Source organism: Pangasianodon hypophthalmus, chromosome 28 (genome assembly GCF_027358585.1).
Source record: "Pangasianodon hypophthalmus isolate fPanHyp1 chromosome 28, fPanHyp1.pri, whole genome shotgun sequence".
NCBI lineage: Eukaryota > Metazoa > Chordata > Actinopteri > Siluriformes > Pangasiidae > Pangasianodon > Pangasianodon hypophthalmus.
In genome coordinates this window covers 8,158,041-8,170,348 of record NC_069737.1, presented here as the reverse complement: position 1 = coordinate 8,170,348, position 12,308 = coordinate 8,158,041, and the positions used below count along the sequence as shown (strand labels likewise).

The 12,308-nt window shown below is 36.1% G+C and overlaps 1 protein-coding gene across 1 annotated transcript in view; it reads left to right on the top strand.

The window, feature by feature from the left end:
- Positions 1–12,308, top strand: part of abcc2 (ATP-binding cassette, sub-family C (CFTR/MRP), member 2) — a 50,951-nt gene that overhangs the window by 13,537 nt on the left and 25,106 nt on the right. Inside the window, exons 10-17 of the mRNA XM_026942979.3 lie at positions 212–466; positions 3,398–3,463; positions 3,886–4,023; positions 5,512–5,658; positions 6,196–6,280; positions 6,941–7,007; positions 9,075–9,201; positions 11,059–11,235. Coding sequence (XP_026798780.3) covers positions 212–466; positions 3,398–3,463; positions 3,886–4,023; positions 5,512–5,658; positions 6,196–6,280; positions 6,941–7,007; positions 9,075–9,201; positions 11,059–11,235 — 1,062 coding nt within the window. The remainder of the gene's footprint in view (positions 1–211; positions 467–3,397; positions 3,464–3,885; positions 4,024–5,511; positions 5,659–6,195; positions 6,281–6,940; positions 7,008–9,074; positions 9,202–11,058; positions 11,236–12,308) is intronic.

The following is a 12,308-nucleotide window of genomic DNA, read 5'->3' as shown; positions in this document are numbered from 1 at the left end:
CCTAAATACTGATACAACTTTTAGACTTTGACTTAGTTACTTGGTTAAGTCACCGACTCTGAATATGGCCCATTATTAGAAAATAATCCTTAAAATATTTCAACAAAAAATTCTGAACCAATCCCATGTCTCTCTCTCTAACTTATAGGTAATCAGTCACTATAATATTGTGGCATTGGTACAGTTTTATGACTCTGGTTCTCACTTTCAGGCACTGGTCATGTCTAATAATGCAAGGAAGGAGTCCACTGTAGGAGAAACGGTCAATCTGATGTCAGCCGATGCTCAACGCTTCAATGACGTCACTAACTTTATCCACCTGTTGTGGTCGTGTCCACTGCAGATTTGTGTGTCTATAGCATTTCTGTGGATTGAACTGGGGCCTTCTGTGCTTGCTGGCCTCTTGGTGATGTTGCTTATGGTTCCCATTAATGGGTTACTAGCCACCAAATCCAGGTCTCTCCAGGTACTTCATTTTACTATTGTGAATTATTCATAGTCTGAAATTACCTCACTGACTGTAGTGAAAATGTACTACAGTCTGTTAATTTTCTTGGTCCTATGGCATTTTCTATGAAATGTTCATGTTGAACGCATTATAAATGCATTTATAATGTGTTGTATAGCATCCATAGTACCTTACAGTTATAAACCTGTATAATTTCCGATAAGTAGTTATATTCATAACTATCATATAGTTACTATATATGTTCCTATATAGTTAATAACTACTATATAGTTACTATATATGCATATAACTACTATATAGTCACTATACATGCATACGCATACTAGTCATATGCGTATGCTTAGTAAGGTCTTATGCAAGTAGTTATATTCATAACTATCATATAGTTAATATATATGCTGCTATATGGTTATTATATAGTTAATAACTACTATATAGTTACTATACATGCATATGCATACTAGTCATATGTGTATGCATAGTAAGGTCTTATTCATTCTCTCTCTATGAAGGTCATAGTTATAATGAACTATGAGCATATTCATATAATGTTATAAAGGATATTGTAATAAAATACCCATTGTTATAAATATTTATAAAAATGCGTTACACTTTATACGTATTGTGCATTATGAATTGTTGCTATTATAAGCAGGTTATGAATGCATAAGTCATTATACACACAACCTTCATAGAAAGTGTTAACATGAAATTAAATACTTATGCTTAATAAAGTGTTAGGCATGTAACTGTAACTCCTTACGAACATTTTTTGGCTCAAGCCAAGCATTACGTATACTTTATAACACATTATAAATGCATCTATAATGTATTATACATACTGGTTTCATGGATAGCTTTACTTTTTTATTTTTGATCCATGCCAGAAAATACCGTGACGTCCTTAAATAACTAAGAAGTGACACACTTCTTTTACACTGTATACCAGCACACTGGAATTAAATGAACCTTTACTTTTATATCAAGTTAAGGGGACCAGAATTAATTGAATAAGTTTCTTGTCCAGCTAGTGGGCGTTATTGAAGAATTAATTCATGCACAAGAGAACGTCCAGAATGTCTAGAGTTTATTCTAATTGAGTCATCTGCGGCTGGTGTGTTGTCTAATGAGGACAAAATATTCAGCATAATTCACTTACATTAAACGTCCCATTTTGCACATTAACCTGATGTTCCATTCAAATCTAATGTGCCAACAAAGTTACTTACGCACTGAACTTAAGCCAAGTTCATATATTTGCTATATTCAAGCCAAGTCAAGTCATGTGAGTTTTACATTGTCATTCCTCTATATACAGTTGAGGTCAAAAGTTTACATCCCCCTTTCAGAATCTGCAAAATGTTCATTATTTTACCAAAATAAGAGGGATCATACAAAATGCATGTTATTATTTATTTAGTGCTGACCTGAATAAGATATTTCACATAAAAGATGTTTACATATAGTCCACAAGAGAAAATAATAGTTGAATTTATAAAAATGACCCCGTTCAAAATTTTACATCCCCTTGATTATTAATACTGTGTTGTTACCTGAATGATCCACAGCTGTGTTTTTTTGTTTAGTGATAGTTCTTCATGAGTCCCTTGTTTGTCCTGAACAGTTAAACTGCCTGCTGTACTTCAGAAAAATCCTTCAGGTCCCACAAACTCTTTGGTTTTCCAGCATTTTTTGTGTATTTGAACCCTTTCCAACAATCACTGTATGATTTTGAGATCCATCTTTTCACACTAAGGACAATGAGAGACTCATATGCAACTATTACAGAAGGTTCAAACGCTCACTGATGCTCCAGAAGGAAAAAACATGCATTAAGAGCTGGGGGGTGAAAACTTTTGAACAGAATGGAGATGTGTCATTTTTCTTATTTTGCCTAAATATCGTATTTTTTCATTTAGTACTGCCCTTCAGAGGCTACAGAAGATAGTTACATGTTTCCCAGAAGACTAAATAAGTAAAATTTACCCTGATCTTCAAATTCAAAAAGTTTTCACCCCCCGGCTCTTAATGCATGTTTTTTCCTTCTGGAGCATCAGTGAGCGTTTGAACCTTCTGTAATAGTTGCATATGAGTCCCTCAGTTGTCCTCAGTGTGAAAAGATGGATCTCAAAATCATACAGTCATTGTTGGAAAGGGTTCAAATACACAAAAAATGCTGGAAAGCCAAAGAATTTGTGGGACCTGAAGGATTTTTCTGAAGAACAGCAGGCAGTTTAACTGTTCAGGACAAACAAGGGACTCATGAACAACTATCACTAAACAAAAAAACACAGCTGTGGATCATTCAGGTAACAACACAGTATTAAGAATCAAGGGGATGTAAACTTTTGAACGGGGTCATTTTTATAAATTCAACTATTATTTTCTCTTGTGGACTATATGTAAACATCTTTTATGTGAAATATCTTATTCAGGTCAGCACTGAATAAATAATAACATGCATTTTGTATGATCCCTCTTATTTTGGTAAAATAATGAACATTTTGCAGATTCTGAAAGGGGGATGTAAACTTTTGACCTCAACTGTTTGATTGGTGCAGCTGTGTGTTGGGAAGCAGTTGGGTGGTGAGTATTCTGACTGCCTCTGGGTAGAAAGTCGTCGCGGAGTCTGGTGGAGGTGGCGGTGCTCTGGTACCTTTTGCCAGATGGCAGGAGGGTGAAGATTCCATAAGAGGTGTAGAAAGGGCTTGTTGCCTCGCAGATGCCGTGGTTGTTATAAGAGGCATCGATGGTGGGTAGAGAGACCCTGATGACCTTCTTAGCTTTTCTTCGATGTAGAGTCTGTGCAGTTCTCATACCAGACAGTAAGACAGCTGGTCAGGATGCTCTCTTTTGTCCTCTTCTTCCTAGGTAGTTTCCTGCTTGACAAAAGATCCACTGTCTCACAATATCATTTTTCGTTTTCAGATGGAAAACATGAAGTTTAAAGACAAACGCATGAAAATGATGACTGAAATTTTGAACGGCATCAAGGTAGGCACTTTCTTTCACACTACACTGAATACGCTGCTAATTATACAGTCCTGGGAAGGAAGCTTGATATTTCGGCGCCTTCATGCTAAATACGCAATAACAAACCCCTGAACCTAAACTGTGGCCATGTTTTCAATTCAGAAAATTGTGAACAATTGTGTCAGGTTGTTTGCAAGTGACTGCATTATGAATATGCTAAACTGAAAAGGAGGGAAGCTACAATGATTTATTCTTGATGGTTGAAATGTCAAGCTGAGAGCTGCTTTTCTGTTGAACCCACCTGCAGCTGTGCTGGTGCCTAGAGAATTCCTGAGTGTTTATTTCCTTTGTCCTTGTCTTTAATGTTCTTTTTTGCCATTTCTTTTTACTCCTCTCACAGCCTATCTGCTCTTTGTTTATAAATCCCCCCTGTTCTTTTACAGATTCTTAAGCTTTATGCTTGGGAGCCGTCTTTCCAGGCTCAGGTTCAAGATGTTAGAGAGAAGGAGTTGAAGGTGATGAGGAAGTTTGCCTACTTGTCATCCGTCTCCACCTTTATCTTCTCCTGTGCTCCAGCCCTGGTGGGTGCCATGGGTTTCAAGCAGGATTCACATTTCACACATCTCATCTGCTTATACGTGAATGTATTCAGTTGCTCTATTTTGTAAGTAGGCGGTCTCTTAATTAATGATATGGCAAGAAAGGAAAAGGCAATTATCCTTTATTTAATTGTATTATTTATTTTAAATAATCATATTTTAATTATTGTATTATTGATTGATTGATTGATTTATTGATTGATTGATTGGCTTATTATTATAAAAAAATGTAAAACTTTTATGTTACACTCACTACAGGCCAAAGTATCACCCTGATTTCTGAAGTTTGCAAATATAACATTTTTTTGATGATTAATTTAGCTAACTGAGTTTTCCAAAATATTTGTTTTTTCCCCTTAAGTTTCATAAAACAGAGATCATTAATATGAGGCAGGCTAATCAAGTCAAGTTAAGTCAAGTGGCTTTATTGTGATTTCAACCATATACAGCTAGTTAGTACACAGTGAAACGAAACAACGTTCCTCCAGGACTAAGGTACTTTATAAAACAAACACAGAACTACAGCAGACTTACATATATTTACATAAAGTGCACAGACTGCACAAGACATTACAAAACTACCAAAACAAGACAATGGGCACAGTAAGTTACAGTGCAGCGCTGATAACTACACAGTTCTAGTGGAAAGTGAATCAGATGACAGTAGTACAACAAGAAAGTTCAACAATATAAGTTGCTGTAAATGTAAACATAAGGTAGAGAGTATAAAGATTATATACAGTATATAATAAATATTTGTAGCAGCAGAAATTGAATACGGAGATGTGCAAAAATTGCAAGGAGGATGGGGTAATGTTCAGTTGAGTGTGTGTGTGTGTGTGTGTGTGTGTGTGTGTGTGTGTGTGTGTGTTCAGTCCAGTCTCTGAGTGTTGACGAGTCTGATGGCTTGGGGGAAGAAACTGTTGCACAGTCTGGCCGTGAGGGTCCGAATGCTTCAGTACCATTAAGAATCAGATGTCAAATGTCAGATAATTAATCAACAGGTTTACAGGTGTTAATTAGATGAGGCTAAATCAGGAAATGTGACATAAAGAAGCAGTCAAAACACATCAAAATAGAAACAGAACTAAGATTCTTCACAGATGCTGTATTGAAGTGAGACTTTACAAAAAAACTAAAAAATCTGGATTATTGAAAGGGAGTAGTGTGATTGCAAACAGGCAAGTTCCTTTAGTAATCATGTGACTTTGACTGGGATGTAGGAGCTTGACTAGAGGTCATGAAGAGGTCATGGATGGTCAGATGGCCGTTCTAAAGTTGCAGACACAAATGGACATTTTTTAAACTTTTTTATTTTGCTTTTGTGAGTGATTGTTTTATATAGTATCTACAATAGCGTCAGTGCTCATAATAGTCTAATAGTGCTGAAGTACCTAATGATCCCACTGACAGTGTCGAAGGAAGTGCATATGACTCTGATTGAGTTGCTGTGTAATTTGTGTTTTGCAGGTGTCACTGGCGACCTTTGCTGTTTTCGTGTCTGTCAGCCCGGATAATGTCTTAGATGCACAGAAAGCTTTTACGTCCATCTCTCTCTTCAACATCCTGCGTTTCCCTCTGGCCATGCTCCCCATGCTGATTTCCTCCCTTGTACAGGTACACAGTACGCACACATTTTTTGGTGTCTTGTGCATTTTTTTTCAGATTTCTATTGGCCATGGATGCTCTATCCTCTTCTTATTTTTGTATTGTCCCTGCTCTGTCAATTCTGAACACACTGGCTATAAGAAGTAGTAAATTAATTAATTAAATAAAACGGTAAAATGTAGAGAACAGAGGGGTCTCTAGCACTGAGAAGCACTAAAATAACTATTTTAAAATAACTAAAGTAGATTTTTAGAGGGTTATTATTAATATCTTAGTCTATTCCAAAGCTGCACATGCAGATTTTGCATTTAATACTAAACATATTATATATATATATATATATATATATATATATATATATATATATATATATATAATATACATATATATATATATATATATATATATATGTACATATAATGCATATTATATGTACATATTGTATACATACATATGTACATAATATATAATAATATGATATATACATATATATATACCATACATATTTCATGCAGTTGAAATCCCTTTTCGTTCTTTTCTTTATAGACAACCGTATCCAAAAAAAGGCTGGAGAAGTTTCTTGGTGGAGAGGATTTGGACACAATGGCAGTGCAGCACGCAGATAACAAAGGTACTCGTGATCAAGTTACACATAATCATCGGCATTCAGAGAAAGTTACTCGTATTTAGAGATGTATTACACACTTTCTTGTTGTTGTTTTTCAGGGTGTACTATTTATATGATCAAAATCACCTGTGTTTAGTTCGTGTTTAAGGTTGCCAGATGTTTATGGATTAAAAATGCAGACTAAAGAAGTTTTCTTCATAAAATTTCTGAGGTCCAAATACCAGTGTGTGCAATTTTCGATACTAACTCCTGACTATATACGCTTAACTCAACTATGAATATGGCTCAATGTCTCTGCTCTTTTATTAAACTGAGTTTTATTATTAGATGCCATTGGCTAACTGTTATTGATTTACCAGCCCTGATTAGCTTAAAAGATCAGGAGCATTTAAATGTGAGAATTAGCCGTACATCAGGCATTTAAATGAAATATGCAAAACCATATTAATAAACATTTTGCTGACATTGTTGCCCTTTGTTATGACGTTAATACAAAATTAATGATGTTTCCTATGCTAGAGGAAATTCTGTGTATTTTTAATGTTTAAAATGACAAAAATAACCCACTCATGGCTAAGACTGTCATGTAGTTTTCCTACAGTTGGAAAACTGAAGCTAATTGTATATGATTTTTATTCTCTGGTTCATTTTTTTATTGACCAGGCACAGCAGTAAGCATAAGCAATGGCACTTTTACTTGGGGGATCGAATCCGAACCAGCTCTGAAGAAGTGTGTATTTTGTTTTTGTTCCTTCTGTCAGCCTGCGAGTTATAACAGTGGGTCATTGATTCCAGGGGACCTTGATTTCTGCTTGAAGCTTTTAGACTTTAGCTTTAGTTTCTGATCTTAGGAAATTCTGCCAAAATCCAAAGCACAATGTAAAACTTAATCTATGCTGAGATGACACACAAGATGACTAACATGCTTACTAACAAAGACATTTACTGGCATTTACTGAATGCTCACTATATACTAAGCAAAGTCTCTGTTTTTTTTTCTTATTCATCTTCTGTTTATGTCACATACATCCACATATTACGGAATAATGCATTTGCATGAAAAACCAGCTATAATTTTAAATTACTAATCAGTTGTTTGCCTAATTGCAGTCTTGCATTTAGTTTGCTCAGTTAAGTCTGTCAGTGTTGACATGTTGTGTGCATGTTACCGTGAGTGTGTGCTTACACTGGAAAATCAGTAATGCTATTATGATTCAATCAGTGCAATCTTTTGTGCTCAGTATACAATGGATATAAAAAGTCTACACACCCCTGTTAAAATGGAAGGATTTTGTGAAGTAAAGGAAGGAAACTAAGTCACATCTTTTCCCCCCTTTATTGTGCAATTGCAAAGTATACAAATAAAGTGAAAAACAATCAGAAACTTTTTTAGGGAAAAAAAAAAGAAAAAGAAAAAACATGTGCACACCCTTAAACAAATACTTTGTTGAAGCACCTTTTGATTTTATTACACCACTCAGTTTTGGTTTTTTTTGGGTAAGAGTGTAAGAGGGTAATATTTTCTCACTCTTTCTTGCAAAAACTTTGTAGATCTGTCGAATAGCTTTGAGGGAATCTCTTGCACACAGCCCACTTCAGATCACCCTACAGATTTTTAGTTGGGTTCAGGTCTGGCCTCTGGCTAGGCCATTCTAAAACACTGATCTTCTTTTGGTTAAGCCATTCCTTTGTTGATTTGGATGTATGCTTTGGGTCATTGTCGTGCTGAAAGGTGAAATTCCTTTTCATCTTCAGCTTACTAGCAGACACCTGAATGTTTTGCGCTAAGAATGACTGGTATTTGTAGCTATTCATGATTCCCTCCACCTTGATAAACCCCCCAGTTTTGGCTGAAGAAAAGCAGCCATAAAACATGATGCTGCCACCACCATGCTTCACCGTGGGTATGGTGATTTTTTTGGTGATGTGCTTTTTTTTTTCTTTCTTTTTTCATCAAACATAACTTTTGGAATTATGGAATTATTATACCTTTTGGACTTGGTCTCATCAGACCATAACACATCTTGCCACATGGCTTGGGGTGATTTAGTTGGGCTTGGATGTTTTTTGTGAGAAAGTGCTTCTGTGTAGACACCCTACCCCATAGCCCAGACATGAAGAATACGAGAGATTGTTGTCACATGAAGAGAGTAATCAGTACTTGCCAGATATTCTTGCAGCTCATTTAATGTTGCTGTAGGTCTCTTGGCAGCCTCCCTGGTAAGTTTTTGTCTCGTCCTTTTAAAAAGGACATCCTGTTCTTGGTGATGTCACTGTGGTGCCCCATTTTCTCCACTTGTTGATGATGGTCATGATGGTGTTCCATGGTCCATCTGCTGTTTTGGAAATTCTTTTATACATATCTCCTGATTGATATCTTTCAACAAGTGAGATGCCATACAGACTTTGTAAGCTCTTTGCAGACCATGGCTAAAATGTTTCTCATTGTTTTTCACTTAATTTTTATGTACTGTAACGTCACAGTGAGGGTGGGCAAAGTTCTGACATGATTTATCTTAGTTTCATTTTTTTACTTTACAAAAACCTGGGGTGTGTAGACTTTTTTTTTTTATATCCACTGTACGTCAGGTTCATACTCACCTTTCAAAAACGTATGAACCTACATATGTGATTGCAAATATTTGTATTTCCAAAAAATGATTGGTTTCTGGTGTTGATGCCAATGTAAATGAAAGCTTAGCCTGTTGACTTTTCAGTCAAAGTAATCAAGATGACAATATGACAGTGATGTAGGTAGCTTTGCATTTTAAAAACATATCTCTGTGTGTTTCCTCAGTGTGTCTCTGGATATTAAACCAGGTCATCTTGTGGCTGTGGTGGGAGCAGTGGGTTCGGGCAAATCCTCACTGATCTCAGCTCTGCTCGGGGAAATGCACAACCTCTCTGGCTCAGTCCACATCAAGGTAGTGACGCAGATAAATTGCTGCTATTTGTGCACTGCTCTGCTTCCACCCAGCACGGAGATCTGTAGGAAGCACAGACACCTTAATTTTTTGCATTCATCTAGCTCGAGCACACATGCTTCAATACTCAGGGGTTCAAAAATATTAGAAGCCAATAAGCCGTGGAAATCACTAGAGTTTCTTTTCAAGCTGATGTACTACCAAATTATGGTTCAGCTCAGGAATGCAGTTTAAATAGATCAATGTTTCTGTATCCTGCTCATGGAGTACTACTGCCAAGTGCTTTCCTTCCTCTACCTCCACCACTAATCAACCTAATATAGGCTTGGTTAATTTAGCAGAAAAAACATCAATATGTACAGGATTTAGAAACACTGATATAGATCATTTGAGTCTACTCTTCTGTAAGTGCCAGTGTGACTATACTGTATAAACCAACAATGGGAGTTGAACATTGCTGCGTTGTTTTCAGTACCACTCTACTTAACAGTGATGTTTATAGGGCTACATGACATCTACAAAATCTCTGTATGACAACTGACATAAGCCTGACATAAGCCTACATTAACACTTATAGGCTAAAGGCTTAATCCAACAGGCTTCAGCTGTCATGAAGACTGCTTTCATCAGTTTTGATCAACATTGCACCTGAGTCACATGACATGCTTTGTTGTTTTGTACACCATTCCATGCTAACTTATTGTAAAAGCAAATGCTAGCATCAAAAGCAAATGCTAGTTTATACATACATACATACTTAACAGTAAAAAATTAACAGATAGTATACCTTTAAAAAACACAGAAATGCATGGGCATCACATCAGCTCATCTCCCTCTTACTTCTATTAAAACACTAGCTCACTTTTGATCTCATTGGCTAATTACACATGTAATGGATGCACATTGGTTTTAATCACAGAAATTACATGCATTGAACTAAGAATTATATAAGAGGAGTGACAAAAATAGTGATAAACTGATATTAACATGCTAAATAAGCAAGCTCGCATGCTAGTATGAGTGTTTATGATTACAGCAGCAGTTCTTAGGTGCAAGTCTACAGTATATAGGTGAGATTATGCACTGAAACAAGAGTGAAACTGATCATAAACGGTTTTTGGGGAAGCTCAATCATGTAGGACCATCCACAACAGCAGAAAGTGAGTCACAAATGCAGAAGCTCCAGGTTTCATATTACATGATTAACAACAGAATCACATTGCATTGATGAAATTCAACTTTTAAGTGTTTAAAAGGGAGAGCTCATGCATGTCTTATCAGGATTCATAATGAGTCTGTGCCTTGAGGCGAAAAAGCAAGACAAATGTGCACCCTGAGGTGTTACACTAATTAACGCCACCACAGAAACCATAGGTATGCCGTACCACTAAGTACGTATTTAAATCCATTTTGGGGAAAATCACACAAATAAACCAATTACATAGACACTTTTTTCTGGTTACATCATGAAAGTGAGGTTTTAGATTAGTTTCAGATATTTTTTCTGACCATAAATTCCTTTTTTGTTGGTTTTAATGTTTGCTTTTAATGTTTAATGTCACATTATTATCATTAATTGTCATAACTTTCTAAAATACGTCAACCTGGAAAGGGTCATAAGACATCCTACGTAAATTCACTCGAGTGTAACGTCAACTTGATGTCAGACTTGATAAATGTAGCCTTTATGATAGCGATGGAATAAGACCTTAGAAATATTTACGTAGGTTTGTCAGCTGTCAGAAAGAGCTTATACAGACATCTAGCTACAGGAATGCAATCCTTAAATAAAGTGCTACCTTGTTTTCTCTTCTCTCCTTTTCTCTCCTCTCCTGTCCTCCCCCTGTCCTCACTCAGGGATCTGTAGCGTACGTGCCACAGCAGGCCTGGATTCAGAACGCTACTTTAAAGGATAACATCCTGTTTGGCTCGGATATAGACGAGCAGAAGTTCCAGACTGTAGTGGAAGCCTGTGCATTACAGCCAGACCTGGAATTACTTCCTGGAGGAGCTCAGACTGAAATCGGAGAGAAAGTAATGAAAAGTCTTTTGCTGTGCTGATTGGTGATTGGTGTTGATTAATTTTCCATAACAGCAGCTCTGAAAATTGTGCCGGCATTGTGCATGATATTACTGCACTTGTTCTAATGTTATCGTTTCTATAGTAACACATCACCTCACCCACAGGCACATGCATGGTGGATGATTTACATAATCTAAGGCTAATAATAAACAGATAGAAATGTTGAATAATGTTGATATTTTTAGTGAAGTTTTCTGTAAGGTCAGTACATTTTCTGCCACGAAAAAAAAAAAAGCCAGGACAGAGAAGTTTATACTTTTCTCGTTCTTGGTAACATGAAGAACTGCATTATTTTCCGTCTTATTAACTTCTAGACAGAGAGAAAAACATGAAGTGTAACTGTAAATGGTTACAAAAGCACATTGTTTTGTTCATTAATAAATGAAAAATTGTAATCATTGGCAAATCGCTGTTGTATGAAAGGAATAAAACACGGGATTATTGGAAAATAATCCACTTCGTGGGAACAAAGGTGGTAGCAGTAACTCCACTTTGCATCGGGCCATATCATATCAGTATCATGTTTTATTCCTTACAGATATGGAACATACATGAGTGAGGGTTTAGACAGGTTTGGAATCCTTAGTCATTAATAGTTTACATAATTGCCATAACTGAGTTAGTTTCTGCATTAATATATCTTATTATAGTGTATTGTATGTAAATATTATGTGTGACATCTCATAAACTGATATTGGGTTCAATATGTGTATATAATTCTTGATACTGTCTGCTACTGAAATTCAAATCACACAGTAACAGTATGAAATAGTATAATGTAAGTCTGAAAGGGTTAAACCTTTGAAGCCAAACAACTAGCTGTTTTTACATCTGTGTCTTGAGGAATCGGATCATAGGTGGTCACTTCAATAAATTTCATGTGTAAATGGGGTCAGATGCATCTCAGAGGTGAATTGTGACAAATTTGGCAACTCTATCTCACTCAAGACACATGTTAATGTCAGGGGCTCTAGAGTACTCGATCAGTGCAAATAGATTGGGTTCTAAACTGTTAAAATATGTC